Consider the following 25,219-nt stretch of genomic DNA (forward strand, 5'->3'; position numbering starts at 1 on the left):
TAACTGGCTGATGTATCTCACTTCAAAGTTATCAAAATTCTTTATCACTCTGTAACACTTACATAACACTTTCTACCTTAAGTGCAACTACTTATGTTCCCACTGCAGTTCCCTATTTCATGCCAACCTTTAAGAGAGAAGATTGTTAGTTTTACTAATTGAGATAATCCCCAAACAAAACCTAGACCTGGCACGTAGCAAGCACTCATTAAATACATACTGAATGAGGGAATGAGGAATGAATGATTTAGAACAAGTTCAACAAAGTTAAGATTTTTAGTAATTGTCTCTCTAGGTGTAAAATATAGTCAGAGGAAACATTCAAGCATTTGTCCTCTTTGAATCCTATGTCAGAAGTTGAGGGTTATTAATAGAATATTCAATTCACTTAATCCAATGTAATCAATATTGAATAATTACCATATTATAAATTGAGTATGATGCTAGGTACTATACAGGAGATTGCTATTAAAAAATAAAAACAAAAACAAAACATGCATAATCTGCTACGTAAAGCTCATGATGAAGACTGTGAGACCAATAAAATTATACAAATTGTTCTAATGACCCTAAAATTCATTTTAATTCTATAAACAAATATTTGCTCTATGTCTATATCTGTATCTATATCATTATGATAATATGATAAAATTCAGATAAAATTGAACAAAATATGTTCTGAGGCCTATAATTCTCTGAGAAATGCACAGTATTTATTTTTCAAGTAGCATTTTCAAGATTTTAATATAATACTTAAAAATATACAGACTTAAAAATAATTATCTAATGGTATCTAAGCACCTATATAAGATAGAATATTTCCAAATACCTCAAAAATATTATTTGCCTCATTCACTAAGAATAATGTTTTATTTTATCTATTTTTGTGTTTTAAAATACATTTAATATTGACAGATTTTTTAAAATTTAGATTATTTAAATATAATGGCATTTTGCCATTTTGCTATCTTAAATATTGCCTTATACATATGAATAAAAGCAAATGCATTTATATTTAAGTTTATTAAAACATATAGAAACTAATGTCTTTAAATTATATGATGTATTCTGTGAGGGATTTTTTTCAAGTTTCAATGTTATATCAATTATTTGGAATTTCAAAAATCTGTGTTTTTTTTTTTTTTTTTACTTCTGTGTTCTTTTATTACTTTTGGAAAATAGTATTGACTTTATTTTCTACTTTGCATTACCCTATCACTTAAAAAAACAAAACAAAACCAACCTGCGTACTGTTTGATTTTAGTTGTTTTATTTGAACTCCAGTCTCTGAAGTAAAATGGAAAAGTAGAACTGTTACTTGAGGAAATATCTTTCAACACTAAAGGATTTATTCAAATATGATTATTTCAGACAAATATTTTTTGGAAGATGGCATTTTTATAGCATTGTGGTAATCAAAAGAAACTAAAGCAAAACAGATTATATTATTTACATCTATGAGTTACTAATGTTTTTGTCAGTGATTTAAACTATCACTTTTCCTTTTCAAATAAGGTATTAATTTTGTTTCTATTATAAAGATAATAGTAACATCACTCTTAATATATGTAGCAGACTTTTATTTTTATTTTTTTTTTAAGATTTATTTATTTATTTATTTGACAGAGAGATCACAAGTAGACAGAGAGGCAGGCAGAGAGAAAGAGAGAGAGAGAGAGAGAAGCAGACTCCCTGCTGAGCAGAGAGCCTGACGTGGGACTCGATCCCAGGACCCCGAGATCATGACCTGAGCCAAAGGCAGCGGCTTAACCCACTGAGCCACCCAGGTGCCCCTGTAGCAGACTTTTGGGTAAAATACAGAGAATACTGGTCTCATGTCAGAAAATGTAACAATATTTTCAATATAATCCTTCATGCCCAAAATGTTTTCATATGCTGCCTCTCTCCTCTTTCCCCTTTTCATCACACATCGGTATCAGTAAATTATTTTGTGGTTATACAGGAGCAATTAATTATAAAAATTAGGTAATCACCAATGGCCTTGTGTCCATTCAATATAAATATCAGTCTATGTGAAGAAAGTGCTGGATAATAGAACGAATCAAATCAGATCTATCTTTAAAAGAAAAGGTACAATGGTTATAATGGTAATTGATACTCTATGTAAAAGCATTGAGCACAGTGCTACATGTATTAATAGAGGCTCATAAAGGTACTCAGTTATAAGAATGGTAGTGATGTTAGGAAGAGTTACATTAGTAGCTGTAGTGTTGTGAATAACAGCAGCAGAAGTTAATTTGAGCAGCAGAAAAACATCCTCCTACAGAAAAGTTAATCCCCATGACCTAATTTGTTTTATCTATCTTTTCATACATGGGCACTTTCTAAAAGGAATTTGAGGTAACTGTGTCAGCTAAACAGATGTTAGCATGAATCATTCCATAAGTTTTATATCCACATGTCAGCTAGTAGAGATTGTATCAGAATATTAGGATTGGGACCTGCTTAAGGAAATTAATATAGGATTAAAGAAGCAAGATCTAAGAGAAGGAGGTGAAATGATTTCGGGGCTCTAATTCACGAGTATTAAAGCAAATGTCACGTATGTCATTATTTTATTAATATAAGTTCCTTTCTAAGATTCTTGTAATTCATGAACATAAAGACTTTGCACATTTTATAATTTAACATAATTCTGGAAAGTCACTTGAAATCTAGTAAATTATTTCAGAAGTTGCCAACTGAAGATTAAGTGTGATAGTTACATTAAAAGGCCTTGTAAACTGTACTGTATGTATAAAACACTAGTGCTATGATGATGTTGATGAAGATGATGGATTTAGGGGTTGGAATAGGATTGAGTCAGTATCCATATTCATACAATAAGAGATTTCTCTGCCTCTAATGCTACCTAGGAGTCACTCTTAGAAGTGTAATCCAGTGTCGTCAACACTGCTTAAAGCCTGGTGTGATTAGTAAATCCATCCCCAGGAGGAAGGCAGTGAAGTTTAGTCAGGAGAGAGAAACACCGTGTATCTTTGTTGACTGGTTTAAAGGAAATGCCATAAATGAGAATTAAAAAGTGGATCACAAGCAATTGTCTATTGCATGTGCAAAAAGTTTGGAGGAGATTATTCTTTTTTTTTATTTGTTCCTATCAGAGACATTGTTATTTTTATATTTAAACTAGTTTGGTTACTGAGTACAGCATGGACACTCTAAAAATGTATTTTTTCTAGTAAAAAATACCTTTTTAGAGGGGAAAGGGAATTATGCTTCTTTAGGAAAGGGCTGGCATTGTTTGTTTATGAATTTGTTTATAACTGTAACCTCTTAGACTTAATGTTCTCGAGTTGCATTTGGCAATTTTTTTTTAATCAACATGTAATGTATTATTTTCATTTGGCAAGCTTTTTAACACAGTGTAAGAAAAAAAAATCAATGTGGAAAGATTTGCTACCAAAAGGTTACAAAGTGGAAAAAAAAAAAGGAAAAAGAGAACACATATTTTTGTACAGTTTACCCATGTGAATTGACATTTATTTATCAATCCAGCCACCATTCATGCAACCATCTTTGTCAGTCTGTCTGTATGACTATTTTTGTACCTGCTTATCCTTCAGGACACGTATGATAAATTTAGGTTAAGAAAATATATATTAATATAATAATATTAATTTAAATATTCATAATGTGTATCTATATAATGGATCATGTTAATAATACACTAGCAGACACTTTCACTACTTCTAGAAACCCCCCAAGGTGACTCTACAAACAATAAAACTTAATGCTTGCCTCACATTAATTAGGTCTAGAGCAGGGTTTCTTAATTTCAATACTATTGACATTTTGGACCTGAAAATTCTTTGTTGGGAGCAGAGGAGGACTGTCTTGTGCACGTATGATGTTTACTAGCATCCCAGATCTCTACTCACAAGAAGCCAATAACACCCACCCCCTTCAAGAGTGATAACCATAAATGTCTCCAGACAATGTCCAATGCCCCCTGCGTAGCAAACACCCCCAGTGCAGAACCACTGTTTTATATCTATGCAAAGAATAATCTGAACTGACACCCATAAATACATATGAAATTATAGGTGCTACATTATTTATTTTTAAGCTAAGAACATATTGAACACATGGAGGATTGCATCGGACACATGTGCCTACCATCCAGATTTAACAGACATACAGATAATAATGTTATTTAAAAGAATTTGTAAAAAAGAATATGTTGATTTTGCTTCAGATAGCCAAATGCCATATACTAATAGGGAAAATTCTCTCCACAAACTTGTTCTTTTTCCCGTTAATGACAACCCCACCTACCAGGTCTCCCAAGCTAAAAACTGCAGGCATTTCCTGTTTCTTTTCTTCCTTAATCCCCATATCTAGTAAGTTACTAGAATATTTGTTATACCACCTCAGAAAGATAGCTTCAGTCTCTGCTCTGGCTATTTTGAATTCACTGCCATCATCCTCTCTCACCTGACAAGAATTTCCTAAATTTCCTAGAAATAGGCAGAGACTTCTACAAAACAAACCATAGCTTAATTTCCCTGTACGGAGCATCATTAGATCCCCATTGCCTGAAAGAGAAAACTCTGAAATCCTACATCACTTTTGTTCCAGTTAAGTCCCCAGTCCTCCTCACTTCATTTTCCGTTCAGGATTTTAAGACCTGTGAACACATCAGACTTTCTTTCCCAAGGCAGTTTCCCCTTACACATGTTTCCCTATCTGCCTAGATTGCACAAGTGTGCCTTACTCACATATTCAGTTCCCCAGTTGGACTAGAGAGAATTTGATAGCAAGGAATGCCACGCAATCTGAAATTTTTCCATTCTTCAACTTCAGATATGGAATGATAAGGTATAGACATATAAAGGGACATTCTTATGTGCTTCCTTTTTTTGCTACCTAATGGCTTCTTTTTTTTTAAAATATAACCTTTATATTATAAATATAACACAGATACTGAAAACATCACAAAACAAATGCATAAAGGAGTTTTTAAAAGATTTACCCTCTTTGTAACTTCTAGTCTACTTAAGAAATTGCACTATGCTTACCACGCAAGAAACAGCTCTGTGCCCCATCTCAAACCCTTTCTTCTACAAGGGTAACCACCATCCTTACGCTCATAGAAATCTTCTTTCTTGTAGTTTCTTTATACTTTGGTGATTACCCAAGTATGCATCCCTGGATGCTATAGTTTGGCCTTAGAAGATTTTTAAAACTCTTTTAAGACTTAATTACAGGTTCCTTCTCCTTCCTCACCCCTTATAATTTTTCTCTTCAACATTGAGAATTTTCCAGAGCCTGAGTGTTATAGTTTGTTCCTCCTCCTAGAGCTCAGTATGGTTTCTCAGTCTTCTGTATTCCTCCAGATGGGCAGCTGGATCCCAACACTATCATATTCACGTTTCATCCCTTTGCAGAAGGTGGTGGCATTTGCTCAGCCAGAGGCATCAAAGGACTGGTTGTTGTCAAAACTGTCATGGGTCTGAGATGTTAGTCTATTTACAAGCTAACAAGTTAGCCTGCCAGTTGTGTTGGCAGAAGACCCAAGACTCCATGGTATAGCAGTCAGCAGGAGCTTCATGTTTATATTGTTTCCTCTTGCCCCTGGGGACTATTCCTGGGGGTGGAGTGATTGGGAAGTGGGCACAGGTGGATACTGCACTCAAAATGGATTTGTGTCACAGTTGAGAAACTCAGGGTTTAGAACACCCTAATCTTCTAAAAGGAAATGTTAGCTAGCAAATTTGCCTTCAGCCACGAGAGAGAAGCTATCATTATTTCCCAATGCTGTTTGCTAGCTGCACATCCTTGAAGAATTTACTTTGTTTCCACCTCCATTCATAGTGGGCCCCATAGTGGTACTCGGTTCTTTTACATTAGGATTGTTTTGTCATACTTAAATCGTTCATTCATGTACAGAGTCTCAGTGGATTTTACACATCCTTATGAAAAGACCTCTAGTTTCTTGACATCTATGAGAATGCTATTTTAAACTTTTAGGAGGTTTGAGGGGCACATTTTAGCATACTTTGAGTTTAGAAATATCAGAATTGTGCTGAAGTTATTTTTGAGAGGTGTTCTGGATTAGATAATATTTTTGTCATAAAAAGGAGGATGTGATTCTTCATTTATAATTTTTGACCATGTTTCAATGGATATTACTTTCAATAGGAAATAATAATCACCAAATTTTGAAAGAAATATCTTAAAGTGATTGGGATTTTGAGCCTGGAATAAGACATATTATTTTTATTAAAAAAATTTTTTTTCTTGGAGTGCCTTGGTGGCTCAGTTAGTTAAGCCTCCAACTCTTGATTTGACTCATGTCATGATCTTAGAGTGGTCAGATCGAGCCCTGCCTGGGCTCCTTGCTGGGCGTGGAGCCTGCTTAAGATTCTCTCTCCCTCTACCATTGCCCTTCCTCCACCCCACCCCACACACTGCTCTGACCCTCTGTCTAAAAATAAAAAATAATATAATAATAATTTAAAAATTAAAAATAATTTTTCCCTTTTTTGTCTATGTGTTTTAGGCAAGTTATTTAACTTTATTTATCTATGCAATAGTACTTTAAGAGTTGGTGCTACCAGAATATAAGACACAAGTGCCTCACATACAGAAAACACTATATAAATAACTTCATATAATTATTACAAATAGTAAATTGTACTATTCTCATAAGGATACTTAAATATGATAGCATTTTAATTTCTAGTCTCCAAAATCCTGATCTCAATTTATGCTATTGTCTGTAGTCCTGATTGTACTTAGAGATGTCCATGCTGTATTTGTTTGAATTAAATATTAAGAACACATAAGTAACATAAGACATTGTTGTCACTGGATGACATGACTCATGCAAGAATGTATTCTTTATAAATTAATTAAGCCTTTTGCTTTCTGTTTTTACTGCCAAATATTTAGACAGATAGTAAAATTTATTTTGGCAGTCTTGTCAAATCCAAGCTTGATACTTTGGCTTTCCTATTTCTAAAATTGCTCACCCTTTTCATTTAAAAATCACAACAGACTAGTCACAAAAGCGGTCACCTCTAACTTCTGAATAATCAAAGGCCATTTCCCATATGTTTTCCAAAAGAGGCAGCTGTTGTTATACATCATTTCATGAAAGCCCATTTTCCTCCTTTAAATTTTGAGAGGGAAAAAATCTTATGAAAGCTCTCAGACATAAAACTGTTACTCTCAATTGTAGATTGAAATGGTATCAAGCAGTTTTCTTATCTAAACTTTGGTGATAAGGAGTCCTTCATATAGACATAGAGAAACATGGTTTTATACATGCTATCCAGAAGAGGCAGTGTATTGAAGAGTAAAGATTCTGGATTCAGAAAAAAAAAAAAAAAAAACAGAGACAACTAATATTGAAAGCCTGCTGTAAGCCAGATCTTAAGTAACTTGCAGGGATTTACTTCTCAGAATAATTAGGGAATTTACAATCTTAATATCCCCCTATTGCAGATGAAAAAACTGAGGCATAGAAGAATAAATAATTCACCCAATATAACACTGCTAAATACTAGACTATGGACCCAGGTAGTGTATTTGTTTGCCAGGGTTACCATAATAAATTACCGCAGACCAGGTGGCTTAAACAGAAATTTATTTTCTCACAATTCTGGAGTCTCAAACTCTGAGATCAAGAAATCAGCAAGGTTTTTTGCTTCTGAGGACTTTCTCACAGACTTGAACATCAATATTCTCATGTCTCTTCACACATTGTCTTCTTTGTATGTATGTCTGTGTTCTAATTTCCTCCTCTTTTAAAGATCATCCTAGTGACCTCATTTTAATTTAATTACCTTCTTAAAGACCCTATTCCAGGGGCACCTGGGTGGCTCAGTGGGTTAAAGCCTCTGCCTTAGGCTCAGGTCATGTTCCTGGGGTCCTGGGATAGAGCTCTACATTGGGCTCTCTGCTCAGCAGGGAGCCCGCTTCCCCCTCTCTCTCTGCCTGCTTCTCTGCCTACTTGTGATCTCTCTCTCTCTTGCTCTCTGTGTCAAATAAATAAATAAAATCTTAAAAAGAAAAAAAAGACCCTACTCCAAATATGGTCACATTTTAAGAGAGGAGTTAGGATTTCACCATGAATTTTGAGGGATCATAGTTGAGCCCATAACAGGCAATCTGACTTGTGAACACACCTTTATGAAATATATAGCACCAATGGTTTAATTAATCAATTTTAATATCAAATATATATATGTTTGCATATATGATCTAACCATATAAAGTATTTGCAAATATTTGTATAATTATATTAACAATAATAATATGATGATGAAATGGATCATTTTTTGAAGATCTTCAACTTTTAAGCCCTTAGGAGGGATTTGTTCCATTTTTCAGAACAGAAATTAAGGTTAAATAACTTGTGGAGGTCAATAATAGAGACAAAAGTCAGACTAATACCTGTCAGACTGGAGCATCCCAATTTAATCAATGGACTGCATTGCCCTAAGCAGTTTCGTTTTCTATGGATGAAAATGCTCATCACATGTACAATGTATATAAAATTCACAACACTTGGGACACCTGGGTGGCTCAGTTGGTTAAGCAGCTGCCTTCGGCTCAGGTCATGATCCCAGTGTCCTGGGATCGAGTCCCACATTGGGCTCCTTGCTCAGCTGGGAGCCTGCTTCTCCCTCTGCCTCTGCCTGCCATTCTGTCTGCCTGTGCTCGCTCCCCCCCCCCACCGATAAATAAATAAAATCTTAAAAAAAAAATTCACAACACTTTAATTCATATGTAGGCTCAGTTGTATAAAAATGCTGACAACTAATAATTTCTTTTTGATTTAAGTTGTATCTATAATTAATCAAAGTTTAATTCAAAGGTCTCCAGATACTCTTACTATTTTGCATTTATGCAGTGTATCTAATTTCAGTTAAAATTCAATTCCCTAAATCATTGAAGCTTGATGTGGATATCTGATGGGGAAAAAAATGAATGCAATACTATATTTTTAAATAGTTATAAAAGAGTGTAAAATGTCAATTTAGAATTCAGGTTTAAAAATGTAGACCTATCTGTATAAAAACATGGAAAAGGAAAAAAACTATATACATACACACACACAACATATATTTTTTTAAAATTATAAGAGATAATGAAATTTTTAGCAGTACATTTTTTTGATATAAAGACAGTTAAAATTGAGATTTGTAGATTATTATGTAAATGAATCTACAAAGGCTCCTTATTTAACTTGTGGTAACTAATTAATATAGCAAGTCTATGATACAGGGATATTGCTGACCTAAAGTCAGGAGATGAAGGGCCAATTGGGATTGGAGGCCTGACGCTGGCCTGTTAAGAACTCTCTGGCCAGCTAAGGCAGATAACAAAGGACAGAGGAAAAGATGGTAACTTTGGGAGAGGTAAGTTGTTCTCTTTTCAGTAGAACTAAGGTTTCACGATTAGGGTTAAAAGCTGGCTAAGTGGCCAGTGATGATGAATGAATGGCCTGTAGATCCTTAGAAAGCTAAGGATTATAATAGTACTAGCTCCCAAAAGATGCTCATAGTGGCTGAGAGTTAGCAGTTTTGCTGGGAAGAATTGGATTAGATTCTCCGCCCACACCCCCAGTATTATTTCATGCCATGTAAAATGAGCATGAATTCAACTCTGCCACAGTCAGGTACATGACATTTCCCATTGCTCTATTTTCCCAGATCTAATCAGATCAGACTTGAGTTCCTGCTTGCCAGGGTAGCATAACCCCTGGAGTTTTAAGGCACCTGGGAAAGCTGAAAGCAAGATTCCAAAGCCAAATATGTCACTGCATTTGGAGATATCATATGGGAATGAGGTATATAGTCAGTCAGTCCCTATCTCTACATGCAGCAAGAGTATGTAATGTTTGCTATATGCTTATTAATTATTTCCCAGTAAGTTTCTTAATATTGTGTCATAGTTAAGAATGTTCTCTACTTTAGAAATTCCCAGTCTTGCTGTAAGGGGCAGGGACAAAAATTAATTGCCTAGGGAAACTTAATGGAAAGCCTTAGTGATAGAGAGGTTACGATTTGCTACTACATTTGTCACTGTCAGAGAACACATAAATTCTATAGTCGTTACCAGCGGAAAGGCTTTCTTCCCCTCCTCCCCATAGTTCTCTGCTCCTTACTCTTCTCTGTAATACTACGGATTTAATTTCAAGTCTACTGATCATAAGTAATCACTGTTTTATTTGTGGAGGTCTTGACCAATGGAATATGTTCGTATTATTTGAGGATGTTAGCTAATGGGATATGAGGTCGTAAGACACTGGAGAGGAAGCTAAGAATTCAGCACTGTTTTGACTTGCTACAGGCGGTGTTAACAAGAGGGAATGGGTTTATTTTCAAAGGGAGGGTTAAAGAAAAACATCTAACAAACATGGATTTGATGCATAATTTGAGTAGCAAAAAATCTAGGAAACAGAGTTTTATACACATAACCAAAAGCATATAATTGCTTTGAATATGTATAACATTGTTACTAAACACCGATTAAATACTCAGAAATTGTGAGGTTTTACAATCACTTTAATCTTAAGTAGATGAAGGATTATTTAAGGAGCTACTCACTATTCTCACTAGGAACAAATTAGAGAGAACCAACTAAAATAAAAGATAAGGATATTGTGTCAAATACCAAAAAAGAAAAATATTAACAGTTGTTGTAAGAATTGTGAAATGAAATAGAGATTTAAAAATAATAAAGATTGAGTTTTCTTGAATGATCTGCAGGTAAGGAACAGTGAAGCAGTCCAATCTCTTCTTATCCTTTATTGAATGACATCCTTTGAAAATCCTGGAAACATTATAATTTCAGATTTCATATTTTTTCTTAAAACATTTTATGGAAGAACAGTTGTAAACTTCTATTCATGCATTTTTTCTGGATTTATTGCTAATATGGATATAGTGCTAATATGAGAAGCTGGTCAACTTTCTTTCTTTTTTTTTTTTTCCATTCTTTTGGTTTCCATCATCAAATGCCCTAAGCAGAACAAATCATCCCTTCAGTTAGAAAAGTTTTGAAGCATTTAAGGTTTTAATGATCTTCAATTATATTCACTTTTTGAGCAAAGAAGCTGTAGAAGCATACATTGACAATGGAAATCCATCAGTTTTAGACAGCAGAAACTTATACCACAAGAGAGAGATATGTCTTTAGGTAGGTATTCACTCTTCAGTTGACAAAATAGGCAGTTTCTTGGAACAAAACGTACTGAGCCAGAACTAGAGTCAGGATTTTCTTTTTGTTGGGGTATGCTGATGATTTCTACTTACCACTGTGGTCCTTGGGCACAAGTCATGATTATGTTGTTGAAACAATGTTTTTTACTAGCAGACATTTTATAAAACCATTTTCAATGGAAAACAATACCTCAAAAGGCCATAAACATTGTTTTCTACTTTTCAATTCTAGTGCATTCAACAGCAGTTACTGAATGTCTGTTCAGTGCCAGAGTCTGAACTAAAGGCTATAACATACACAGAAACCGTATAAGGAACCAGTTCTGTAATTTAGGAGTAAAAATTACAAGATGAAGAGGCAAGATATAAAAAAAGATATAAAGCGGGGAAGGGCCTGGGTGACTCAGTCAGTTGAGTGTCTGCCTTTGGCTCAGATCCTAATCCAGGAGTCCTGGGATAGAGCCCCAGGTCTGGCTCCCTGCTCAGTGGGGAGTCTGCTCCTCTCTCTTGCTCTCCCTCTGAACCTCTCCCTCTACTCATGTTCTCTCTTCCTCATAAATAATTAAATAAAATCTTAAAAAAAATAAAAGATATAAAGGTTACATAATAAAGATTAAAGGCAATGTAATAATATGTATAATTATTATTTTCAAATCACATAGTCTACTGATAGTTTGGGTTATTATCAGAAATAATAACATTTATAATAGATACATCTATTGAACATTTACTGTTTGCCTTTAAATAGTTTTTTTTTTTTAAGATTTTATTTATTTATTTGAGAGAGAGCAGGGAAAGGAGCAGAGGGAGAGAGATAAGCAGACTTTACGCTGAGCAGGGAGCCTGATGTAGGGCTTAGTCTTAGGACCCTGAGATCATGACCTGAGCCAAAATCAAGAGTTGAAGCCTTAACTGACTGAGCCACCCAGGTGCCTCCCTCCAGACACTTTTCTTATATCTTCTAATCCTTATAAAATCTTTTTAATAGAGTTGTTGCTATCTTTTATTTCAAGATAAAGAAACTGAGGCTCAGTGAGAGCAAACAATTTTAACAAGACTGCATAACCAGCAAGTGTGAAGCCTAGTAAGTGTGAACTCTTTTGAGCTCAGCTTTGCTTGGCAGTTGAGCCCACATTTCTCACCATTATTCTGAGGGTCTAATTAAACTCAGTTTCTAAGTCAAGTTGGAGCTAATGGTAAATGTGTTAAGAAGAATGATAGACACTATGACATACTCTAGGCGAAAGACTGATTACAGCCTCCATCCCCAGTGTTTATCTTTGTGTTATCACTGTACTTTGGAGCACTTGATAATTACTGTATACAAGCTAAAAGATAAATTGTCTTTATAATGACTGAAAGAATTTTACTTTTTAGACCAAATGATATTAGAAAATATTTTTGATCTCTCTTCTAAGAACACAAAGGGATTTGAGTTCAACCATTAGAATAGTGATTGAAGGAGGATTTGTAGGGTTCCAAGGGTAGACTATTCCAGGCAAATGCAATTTTAAACAAATGTGGTATGCAAATAATACATGCCACTGTTGACCTTTCACCTCTTTTTTTCTATTTCCCTAAGCATTCATCTCTTTAATCCAAAATACTCAGTGTCCCAGGAATGCCTATAGTGGCTTAGAGTTCCCAGTCCAGTGCCAGATATGAATGGTTTCATAGGTTCCTTGAACCTTCATCCATTTAATGGACCCTTTGCTCCATAGGTTTCTACTTTTCTAGATGATTAGTGTTAGCAGGTTCATTCCTAAGAATTGTGGCACCTGGGATGAGAGTATAAATGAAGGTCTATATATTTTGTGTCATTATTATTTATTATAAATAAAATAATTATTATTAAAATATATAACCTCCCACTATGACAGAAATATCTTTCTAATAACTTGGATGGCTGGGTGAAATGTTAAAATTTTGGAATCCTCAGGAGTATGGTGGCATGGAGAGAGATGGACTCCAGTCTTTAGCCCCTCCTCTAACCAGTTCTTTAACCAGTATTATAGGAAGCTCTGAGCAGAGTGAATGGACCCTTGGCCTGTATATTTAGCAACTATGTATTTTCCACTCACATATCTGTACCTGGACCACCTATCCTTGCTTGGTATATGCTTAGGCATATACCAAGTGGTGCATTATTAAAGTGGTGGCACAGTCCCCTGACTGGGGAAGAGAACTGGAAAGATGATATCATAGGATCTAGAGGAGGGATTAGGGCAATTTGGGAGTGAAATTCTGGGATCAAAGGGGTTTTGAACATGGGTCTTCTCTAGAGAAAAGGAATGCAGGCTCCAGATGGGCACTTCTCTTGACTCTATGGACTTTACCAATAATTGGTGAAGGTATGGGCAGAGAAAAGCAAGAGTGCTCAGCAAATATTTATTGGTGTCTCACTATGTGCCTGTATTGTTGTGGTCACATAAGACACAATGAACAAATGAAAGTGCTTACCCTTGCAGAGCTTATATTCTGAGAAAGGGAGAGACAGACTATAAATACTAAATATAATAAATATATACACTATATAGTAAATTAGAAAGTGAGAAATACTATAGGGACAATAAAAATTCAAGCAGCAAAGTTTGTGAGGATTGTTAGTTAGCATTGTCTTCCACTGAGACAGATTTGACAGAAAACTTGAAGGCAGCGAGGAAATTAACCAAAAAGGTAATAAAAGGGAAAGAAACTCGGGACTTTAAGAGTATACTGAGCACTTGGAACATTAGAAGAACAAGGAAACCAGCAAAATTGGAATAGAGTAGACAGTAGAGTAGAAAGGTAGAGAGTTAAAGAAAAAGTTACAAAAAGAATTGATAAATGATATACATCATATAGTATTGCACTGTGCAACAGAAATGTAGTGACAGCCATAAAAAAATAATTTTAAATTTCCATGTAGCCATAACAAAAATGTAAAAAGAAAGGTTAAAATGAACTTTATTTTTTTAAGATTTTATTTATTTATTTGACAAAGATCACAACTAGGCAAAAAGGCAGGTGGAGGGTGGGGGAAGCAGGCTCCCTGCTGAGCAGAGAGCCAGATGTGGGGCTTGATCCCAGGACCTGAGATCATGACCTGAGTTGAAGGCAGAGGCTTAACCCACTAAGCCACCCAGATGTCCCTAAAATGAACTTTAATAATGCATTTTATATAGCTCAATTTATCTAAAATATGATTTCAACATGGAATCTTTAAAATAGCGCATTTCAGTTCACAACAACTTTACATTGCAATTACTCAATTGCCACATATGGCTAGTTGTTGTAGCATTAGGCAGAACAGATAGATTTGGACTCATTCGTGAAAGAATTTTGTCTGTTATTTTAAGTGACTTGGGAGATGTTTCAGGGCTTTAAGATTTGGAGTGTCATGGTTTGATTTACATTTAAAAACGATCGGGGGGCGCCTGGGTGGCTCAGTGGGTTAAGCCTCTGCCTTCGGCCCAGGTCATGATCCCAGGGTCCTGGGATCGAGCCCCACGTCGGGCTCTCTCCTTGGCGGGGAGCCTACTTCTCCCTCTCTCTCTACCTGCCTCTCTGCCTACTTGTGACCTCTCTGTCTCTCTCTGTCAAATAAACAAATGAAATCTTTAAAAAAAAAAAAAAAACGATCGGGACACCTGGGTGGCTCAGTCCATTAAATGTCTGCCTTTGACTCATGTAATTATCCCAGGATCCTGGGATCGAGCCCAACATCAGGCACCTTGCTTAGTAAGGAGACTGCTTCTCCCCTGCTTATGCTTGCTCTGTGTGTCTCTCTCTCGCTTGCTCTGTGTCAAATAAATAAAATCTTAAAAAAAAAAATAAAAACAGGTCCAAGGGCATCTGGGTGGCTCAGTTGGCTAAAGCATAGACTCTTAAACTCTTAATCTCAGCTCAGGTTTCAGTCTCGGGGTCATCCATTCAAGTATTGCACATTGAACTCCATGCTGTGCATGGAGCCTACTTAAAAAATAAAAAAATAAAATAAATAAATAAAAATATCAGGTCCAGCCTTAACTGAGAATACATAATAAGGAATCAAAAGAATTAGAAATAGGGAGACCTATAGCAGTGATCTTGATAAAGGAATGATGATGGCTCAGATGATAGCAGTGGTTGATATAAGAGGTGATTGAATTGCTGATCATTTTAAAGGTAGAACAAATAGGATGGATTGGATTTGGTGTGCAAGAGAGGAGTCAAGAATGACCCCAAGACTTTGGCCAAAATAATAAGGATGGATTGACCACAACTGAGATGAAAAAGGCTGTTGGAAGGTTGGGGCAAGGAAGATGCGTATTCAGATATGCATAGGAGTATCTGAGAAGTCTAGTGGGCATTCAGGTGAAGATGTGGGGTAGGCAGTTAGATAGGAATCTGGAGTTTAGGGGACAGGTTGGAAGTAAGAGTTTGGAGATCATCAACCTTGAAACTAGATAAGGTCACCAAGGGAATGAGAGTAGATAGAAAAGACAGTACCAAGGATTGAACATAGGAACATCGAAATTAAGAGGTCTATAAAGACATGAAATTGACATTAAAAGAACATAAAACATTTTACCACCTCTGCATTTTATATATATATAAATATTTGTATATTTTTGTGTTTAATATATTTATATATTATATATTCAATTTTATATATTTATACATTATATACTTATTTATATTTAATTTTTTTAAAACCTTAATACATGCTGTTCATAGCTGTCACAATGTAGGTTATTTTACTGAAAAACTAACTTTAAATGAAACCTAAGGGCTTTTTTTGTGATTTTCTTTAAAAGGTACTATAAACTTTCAAGTAATTAATTTATGCTATGTTAAACAATAAATAGTAAAAATAAAAATTGTGGCTGTAGGTAGGGGTGCTGGGTTGCGCAGCTGCTTAAATGTCTGCTTTCAGCTCCGGTCCTGATCTCAGGGTTCTAGGACTGAGCATCAGGAGGGAGGCGAGGGGCTCCCTGCTCAGCAGGGAGTCTGCTTCTTCCTCCTCCTCGCCGTCCCCCTGTTCTCAATCTCTCTCTGCTCTGAAATAAATAAATAAAATTTTTAAATTTTTTTGTTGTAATTAAATTAGAGGTTATTATCAGTCTTTAATGCATATTGTTTATTATATTTGTGTTTCCCTGAGACATATATGCTAACTGTCTTTGCTAATGATAGCTTTAAACATCAGTATAGCAGTTTAAAATATGTCCCGTGGTCTACAGACTGATGCAGCTTTGTTTTACTTGTGATAAGCTTGCTTCTTATAAAAACTTTGGATGCTATCTAGGTGTTCTTACCTCATTTTAGTCTGTTGAAAATGAGATATTTATTCCTTTAATTATATTCAGATTCTAGTTATGAAGAATGTTTTATAAATGAAATCCATTATTTTACTATAACCACATTCATGACTTTTTTAAAGAGTACAATTCATACTTCAAATGAGAATGTAACCTTTTGTTTTCTTGTATTATCAAGGTAACTATTTACAATATAATGGGGAAATTAATGTACTGACAAATAATCTCTATTTTTTTTTTAACAAAGGCAATTGTTTTTGTCTTTTCAGTCTATTCGAGAAGTCACAGGCTATGTGTTAGTGGCTCTTAATCAGTTTCGTTACCTGCCGCTGGAGAACTTGCGCATTATCCGTGGGACAAAACTGTATGAGGATCGATATGCCTTGGCAGTATTTTTAAACTATAGAAAAGATGGGAACTTTGGACTTCAAGAACTTGGACTGAAGAACTTGACAGGTAAGGAAAACATACAAAATTGGAAATACGCTCTCATTATCAACTTAAATGCAATAAACATACACATATGTGTGTATGGTTACTGTGGTGTGTGTTATACTGAGGAACACCATAAATCATTTAAGTATCTAGTCTTTATTCATTTCATGGGAAATAATGCCTTGTGATTCCCTTGCTTTTATTTACAGATATTGTTAAGTGTAGTCTGAAAGATACCGTAATACTGTATCTCAGCTGAACAGAAGTACACTCTGAGGAAATGCTCAGTGACTGAAAACTGAGATAGGAAGCAGGTTTAAGAATGCTCTGTTTGGTGGTCTCAGGTGAACAGTGGACCGTATCATCAAATCTCTGCAATAAATAACACCATAACCTTCACTTTCGTTAGAGCTCAGTAAATACACAGCCTTTATATCTAGTTAAACTAATCTAGTTTTTTGCACAGTCCCTTATTTTTGGAAAATGTACCTTGATTTATTAATTTAGTTTTGATTTATCTTATTCAGTAACTCACTAAATGTCATCAGAAATTCTTTCTTAAAACATTTCAATAATATTATTGGTTTTCCCCCCTTAAGATTGGAAAAAGGTAATTGCTGACAACCTCAACTTACCAACTTGCTGCAAAAAAACAAAAACAAAAAAACACAGCACTTTGTGGAAATTTGTTTTGAAAGCTGGTCCTGGCAATCTTGCAGATAACCTTTCAGTCCATATAGTTCATAGCTCATATAGGCTATCATAGGAGGTTTGGTACAAGGTTTCTAATCCAGAGTTTTGCTATGTGTGCCTGTAATCAAGTAGTGCTAATTAGTAATTAATTATCATCTCACAGTGGGATAAAGGAGTTTAAACTATTAATTTAGCCTAATTAATATCATCTATATTTTGCATCAAAAGACATGGTGATTTTATGTGTGTTTGAGTCCACTCAGTGGTAATGTTTCTTGACATTAAAAATTATAATTTTTAGAGGTATTGCCTCAAAATACTAAGTAAAAATAACATTGATATTGTCAGGTTACTAAAATTATTTTTTCTTTACTTTTAGTGGGTATAAGATATTTCAAGTTAGAAATTGCATCATTTTAAGTTAGAAATAGAAATAGCTTCATTGTTAGCCAAGCTAAAATTGGATATTTTGGATGAAGAAAGAAATGCTGATTATGTTATTTATTTTGGATATGATTGCTGTAGAATTGATGGCATAATGGTAAATGAAAATTATTCAGAATTTGTAGATTCCTCCATTAACATTTTACTTTTTTGTTTTTTTCTTCCAAAGATAGTTTCCTTACTAAAGAGCAGAGTTTTTGACTAAATTGCTACTTGCATGAAAATAATGATAGGAAGAATTTTAGAAATGGAATGGATAGAGAAAAATTGAATGATTAAAGTGAAGAGTCTAAAAATAATATAATCTGGTTAAAATTTACATAGGAATAATTATGGTTTATTAAATGATCATCATCTATTTATAGTAAAGAAAAAATGAATACATTTTAAACTTTTTACAATATTTGAGTTATGTTATTATTCCATAATATTTGATATTTGAATAATCTTTTCATCCCAAAATAATAAATCTTTAAAGAGCTCACTTATTTATTTTTACATCTAACATTAGTACTACTCAAATATTTTGAAGTTATTTAATCAAAATTATGCCCATTTAAACATACCTTATTTATTGAGTGAGCTCACACAATTATTGCTTAAGATCATGACAGCTTGTGTCATACCAGAATACAACACTGTAATTTCAAGAACATTATTCCCTATTCTGCAAGAAAATCTTATAATAATTTGTGTATGTGTGTGTGTGTGTGTGTGTATAAAATAAGTGACTAACTAATAAGTGGCTAAGTAACTAATAAGTAGCTAAGGAATGAATTGATTGTTCAGAACAGAAAATGCATTTGTTCAAGAGATATTATTAATTTATTTTTGAACATAAACAAAAGTGCAATAAAATAAACGGTGGAAAATCTAAGCAACTTAGAAATTGTCCAGATATCTTAACATATTTATCAGGTGGCTGAGAATTACAATTGAACATCATCCCAGCATCATTGATCTTACTCTAGGTGATTAAAATCAATAATGTTAACTCCAATTTTGAATATCAGAACTCCCACAATAAGCATGATTCTATTTGTGTGTTAGAATACATGGGGAAGGGTAAGAGTTCACTGTACATAGCGGAATTGGGGAAGAAATTTGCTTGATAGTTGTATCTTAAAGAGCCAATTGTTCTAGGTAACCTGGTAAAATAACCAGCAAACATTGCAATTCACTTCAGATAAGATTGTTTTCATATTTTGGAAAGGTAATTGTTCTATCTTGTTTGTTTATATGCTATGCAAAGCAAGCGGATAAAAATTTAAAACAGTTTTATGGTAATATTAAGTGTAGGGCTACAGGGTTAGCCCTAACTTTAGGGCTGTCTTATATAATATGAAGGGGAATAGAAAACCTGCTGAGTAGTCAGATACCTCACTATTTAACTGTCCTAGTGAATTAAAATGTTTAACTTCATTCTTAAAAATAAATAAAATAAAATAAAAAAGTAAAATAAAATAAAATAATAAAATAAAATAAATTATTAACTCAGTTCTTAAAGAACCAACTGTATCAGTATCACCTGAGTATTGGTAGAAATGCAAATTTGGGGGCTTTACCTGTGACCTAATGGACCAGCAACTCTTGTGGTGGGGCCCATCAATATGTATTTTAAGGATCCTTCCAATGATTCTCATGGCCACAAAAGTTTGAGAAACACTGTTCTGTTTTTAATTAAAGTTATGTTACCGAGAAATGATATCTAGTTAACGTCTTCATTTACTTGACCTGAATAATTTTTATTCATTTATCATTTCCTAGAGAGAAGGGAAGGAATGGGACAGAGAGGAGATGAATTTGTGACTGAATGATGAGAAATACTCCTTAGGTTGGGGTGAAAATGAAAAGAGCATACTATGAGTTTCCATTCATGGATGTTTCATGGATGGAAATCTGTGGGTATTAAAGAGCTTGGAGATTAGCAAGATGCTGGGAGTAAACTTTCTTCTGTATTGCCATTTGGCTTGGTACCAACTTTGCATAATGGTAAACCACAAAAAGGACAATAATAATCACGGTCATTTTTCCTTTTAAGCAATATTTTATTTTTAAACACTTTCAACAAGGTAAATAAATAACAAGTACTATTTGTGGGGGTAAGAAGTATGCAGATTGTAACAAATGATGAGATTATGATTTCACACACACACATATATTCAATATATATGTAAAATTTTTGTTTCTCCTAAAATCTTTTTTGCTGCATTGACTTTAGAATAATATAACTTCTTTTTTTTTTTAATTAAATTTACCTCCTGTAAACTCTACCTTTGTGTTAAAGGGGTTTGATTAACTTGAGGACTGTCATATATAAGGGCTAATGGTTGGATGCCACTTAACACAGACATAAATTATCTTCAACCTTACATATTCTTATTAATTAGCTTGATGCTCACCCAAAGATATTCCTTGGACTATAATTATTACTATAGATCTTACCTAGCTACTTTCATTCTTGTTGTGCCCAAAGACAAGAAACATACTCATAAGTTCTGGAAAACTTGTTTTACTGCTGCTGCTCACATTTGCCTGGTTCATTGTCAGTGAGGTGGAACAGAGTGGAGAAGAGGCAGGTCCCGAGGCCAGGGATATGCCACACAATGTAAAAGGAAGTAAAGAACTTGTTTTGGCAATCCCTAGGTGCTGTGTTCGGTTGGGTCATCCTTTTCTGGTCAGAGGAGAGCCATATTTCCATCAATGGGTCCTTCAGGCACATAATCATCTTGAACCCATTGAGAATGATAGGACTACAGAACTGGAGAGAATTCATTACTTCCTTTGTTAAGGTCACTTGTACATGGCTGTGGTTTTATTAATCACTCCCATGATGGGGCTCTGCTGTTTCTTTGTTTTTTTGTTTTTATCATATCCTTCTTAATCGAATATCCCTATTATAAATTCAAACCAACAGCTAATATATTTACAACTTGAAGTCTACCAGCTTCTACTTATTTAGTTACCTGTCTGTCCAAAATCTTAAAAGTTGTTTCATTATATGGGGCAAAAAAACTCAAAAAACAAAAAAATCAAAGAAGAACAACAACAAAAAACACTATTATTTTCTCCTTTCTAGAATTTATAAAACTGCCTCATCTGGATAATATTGTACAATTTCATCTATATGTGATATTGTAGAAATGAAGGAATCTTTGAGAAATACCTAGGTTCATATCTATTCTATTATTCATATTCTATTTATAATGATGATAACCTGAATATATATTTACTACATAAAAATGTACATTTTTCTTATAAAATTTCACCTTAAATATTTGAATTTCTATTTTATGAATTATTAGAATATCTCTTTTGAATAAGTGAAATTTTAGGTAATACCAGTATGCAATTTATTTTTTTCAAATTTTCCCAAATACTCTCCATATTTTCAGACCAACACATTCATGTATTAGAGCTCTTATTTAATGTTTTACAACTATTTTTAATTATTTCGTTAACTGTGTACTGGATCATCTTGATTAGATTATTATTTGATATGTGAGAAGCAAACATTTTAAACAAAATTAAAATGCTAAAGTTATTTTTGGGAGCCCTCATTAATAAGGGAAGGATATATTAAGTTTACTGAGTTCTGGTAGACTAAAAATGAAATAAAATGCTTAGATCAGGAGATAGAACATCTGATGTAACAATATTTAAATTTCTCAAACCCCTTCAGCATTATTCAGTGACAGTCAAGTAAATGACCTAACATTGAAATGGACAGGCCATCTGTAATCAAGTCAGTGTATGTCAAAGACCCTGGGTGTGGAATCAGAAAAAAAACAAAAACCAAAAATCTATTCAAATGTCAGATCACCACTTACAATCTGAGTGTTTTTATGAGACTTAGTCTTCATCTTTAAAATTGAGAAGAAAATCCCACCTCAGGATGTTATTACAGACATTAAAAAAATAAAAGTAGAGAACTTGTCAATCACAACACCTCTCACATAGCATTTGCTTAGGAAACCTTCATCTTCTTTCCTTGTATTGTTTTGTCCCTCGCTTTTCTTTGTGCCAACTCACTGACAAAACAATTGTACCTGTTTCTGCATATTCAAATAGGCTCCTGTTGCTTCACTGGGGCCTTGAAAAGAGACTTGCTTAGACAAAAAGATGCTCCAAATTTCAATGTCTCTTCAGATGCCACTTTGAAGCTATTTTATGTACAGGCTCTATTTCTCTGGCAGGGAGAAGCCTGAGGCTTTTCTTTGTCCCCTCTCAGTGTGATCGCTGTCCTTAGTACTTCATAGCACTTCTCACTGGTCTTTCAGTGCCCATGCCAAGCACCTGTTACCCCAGCCCTTCATTTCAAATCTCTATCATCATGTTTCACCCTTCATTGGCCCTGACATTTGCCTTGACCTAGACAAGAGACATTCATTCTGAGTTTGTTTTCTGACACTAGAGTTGCTAAGCATTCTTCAACTGTTCTGTGAAAGGTCTCAGTCATGTTTGAGTGAGTTCAGCTAGCCTAGTTCAGAAGTTGTTAAATACAATGTTTGCCAAAGGTAACTGCTAATATTTACATGAGAAGAACTACTAAGCGTATCATGGATATCTGAAGGGAAAAAAAAATGATTCCAAGAATACTCCTTGCTTAACGATAAATTACTTGGAAAATGATTTGATCAAAACTAACCTATAGTGAAAACACTGTGAGACAGATGGAATCAGTGAAGAGTGGCACATTCTTATGAAGGCATCAATTTTTAGATCAGGTCCACAGTTTCTAAAAATGATACTCTGATCAATGTTTTCAAAGAAGATTGTTTGCCTGCCATGTCAGATAGTGTGTATTAACTAGAAGAAGGGAAATTATAATGATGGGTTTTGGTGTACAAGTAAAACAGAAATATATTTGAAAGTAAGTATTTTAAATATGAGCTCAGTTAGAATGGCCATTGCAACCTATTTCTAGGACGCGTTCTTAGCTTTGGAGAACTGATGAGTGAATTTATGGAATTGAATGAACGTAAAATGGGAATTTCTTTTCCTGATGTTCCACTCATTAGAAAGGATACTGTTACTGGAGAAATAAGGCATGAGACAGTGGGATTTTCAGGGAACGGAATTATTCCTTCCCCTTTAGCTTGCACATTTTTATTTGTGAATACTAGGATAATCTGCTGAAGTCAGAAAAAAGCAACCCTGTTGTTGATTTCTGTCCCATTTAGGGATCCCGAAGGTATCCCATTCTCTGAACTACATTCTTATTAATCCCTATAGCATCTTTAGGAAAAATATTGGGAGAAAGCTAGGATTGTGGAAGTCTTTCAGGAAAATTCCCTACTTGAGACTTCAAACTTCTGTCATCATTCTTTGTTGTCCCTATGATAGTTCGAGAACTGCAGATTCCCTTTCCTATGAGAGAAAACATACATATTCTAAGGAAAGAAAACATGCAAGGTCAAAAAACTCCCTTTTTGAACCTCATTTGTTGGGAAAATGTGCTTGTTTGCTTATGACATTTAGAAAGTGGAGGAGAATTTTTGCTCGTCACCTGTATCACTCTTAAGAAATGTTAGGATAGTTTCTCCAGGTGAGACTATACTCTGTGAAATACTAAATTGGCTATAGGAATAATAATCCAAACTTTAAACAGAAGCTCTTAAGGTTGTATTTTAGAAATAATTTTCTGATTTTAATTGTTGTATGCTTCAATACATCATGAATGTATCTATGAAAAATTGTGTTAAGGTGACACAGCAATAAGGGAAATTGATAGTGATCACCATGAGTGCATAATTTCACTTCAAGGAAAGCGGTGAAGATATCAGAATATCTGCCTCCTCACCCTCATCCCAGGACATTATCTTTGTTGGTGCGGCAGACATTCATCCGTAAAGAGTTGGCAAATTGTCTATCACCTATCCACCTATAGATGTAGACATATAAAATATAGGTAATAAAGTAATTCTGATAGAGATATATTTATCATATAGAGGTAGAGATAAAGGTAGATAGTTAAGCTAGAAGAGACAGCTCCAAGCTTGGCAGACCCTAAAACTCTCAGTCAGAGGTAGAAATGAGGATACACATTGTTGTCTTCAGATGTTACTGAAAGCATGATTATTATAATATCTCCTACTGTTATGGAGTTTTATACTTTATAAGTGCTTTCAGCTTCCTTTTCTTTGTTTCACACATAGCCTCTTCAGGCTGACCTGGAAAGTATCTTTATTGTAATTTTATGTCTAAGAAACCAGACCTAAAGTCTTGTGGCTAATAAGGGCATGTTGTTGTTCTAGAATTTAGATCTATTTTCCATCTCTTCCTCTTGTGTCATTCTTTTTTTTTTTTTTTTAGGATTTTATTTATTTATTTGACACAAGTAGGCAGAGAGGCAGGCAGAGAGAGGGAGGAGGAAGAAGGTTCCCTGCGGAGTAGAGACCCCGATGTGGGCCTCGATCCCAGGTCTCCGAGATCATGACCTGAGCCGAAAGCTGAGGCTTAACCCAATGAGCCACCCAGGCGCCGTCTCCTGTATCACTCTTAAGAAATGTTAGGATAGTTTCTCCAGGTGAGACTATACTCTGTGAAATACTAAATTGGCTATAGGAATAATAATCCAAACTTTAAACAGAAGCTCTTAAGGTTGTATTTTAGAAATAATTTTCTGATTTTAATTGTTGTATGCTTCAATACATCATGAATGTATCTATGAAAAATTGTGTTAAGGTGACAATAAAATACAATCACACACACAAAATGGCAAATATTGTATATACTGGATTTGATTTAAAGTATCAGATCTATTAACTAATTTTATAGCCACTGACATTCAACTATGGCTTTTTAAAAATCAAGGTTACTGGGGTGCTTTGGTGGCTCAGTAGGTTAAGCAGCTAACACCTGCCTTTAGCTGAGGTCATGATCCTAGAGTCCTGGGATCAAGCCCCTTGTCTGGCTCTCTGCTCAGCAGGGAGTCTGCTTCTCTCTCTGCCCATCCCCCTGCTTGTGTTCTCTCTCACATGCTTTCTCACTCTTGCTCTCAAATAAATAAATAAAATCTTTAAAAAATAAATTAAGCAATAAGAATAAAAATCAATTTTTAGTCATAACTCATGTTTATTAATAGGCTCAATTTTACGGGTGAAAAGTTCAGGATTCTTTTGGAAAGTGATGTCAATTCAAATATTTGTTAGCTTTGTTTTTTTCCAC

General features: G+C 34.5%; 1 protein-coding gene across 4 annotated transcripts in view; it reads left to right on the top strand.

Annotated features, from left to right (window-relative positions):
• The window catches only part of ERBB4 (erb-b2 receptor tyrosine kinase 4), a 1,156,853-nt gene that overhangs the window by 606,214 nt on the left and 525,420 nt on the right, over nucleotides 1-25,219 (top strand). For all 4 annotated transcript variants that reach the window (XM_082691066.1, XM_082691068.1, XM_082691069.1 and 1 more), the window contains exon 3: nucleotides 16,747-16,933. In XM_082691066.1, the coding sequence (XP_082547192.1) occupies nucleotides 16,747-16,933 (187 nt within the window). The remainder of the gene's footprint in view (nucleotides 1-16,746; nucleotides 16,934-25,219) is intronic.

The sequence above is a fragment of the Mustela nivalis genome (assembly GCF_964662115.1).
Source record: "Mustela nivalis genome assembly, chromosome: 11".
Classification (NCBI taxonomy): Eukaryota; Metazoa; Chordata; class Mammalia; order Carnivora; family Mustelidae; genus Mustela; species Mustela nivalis.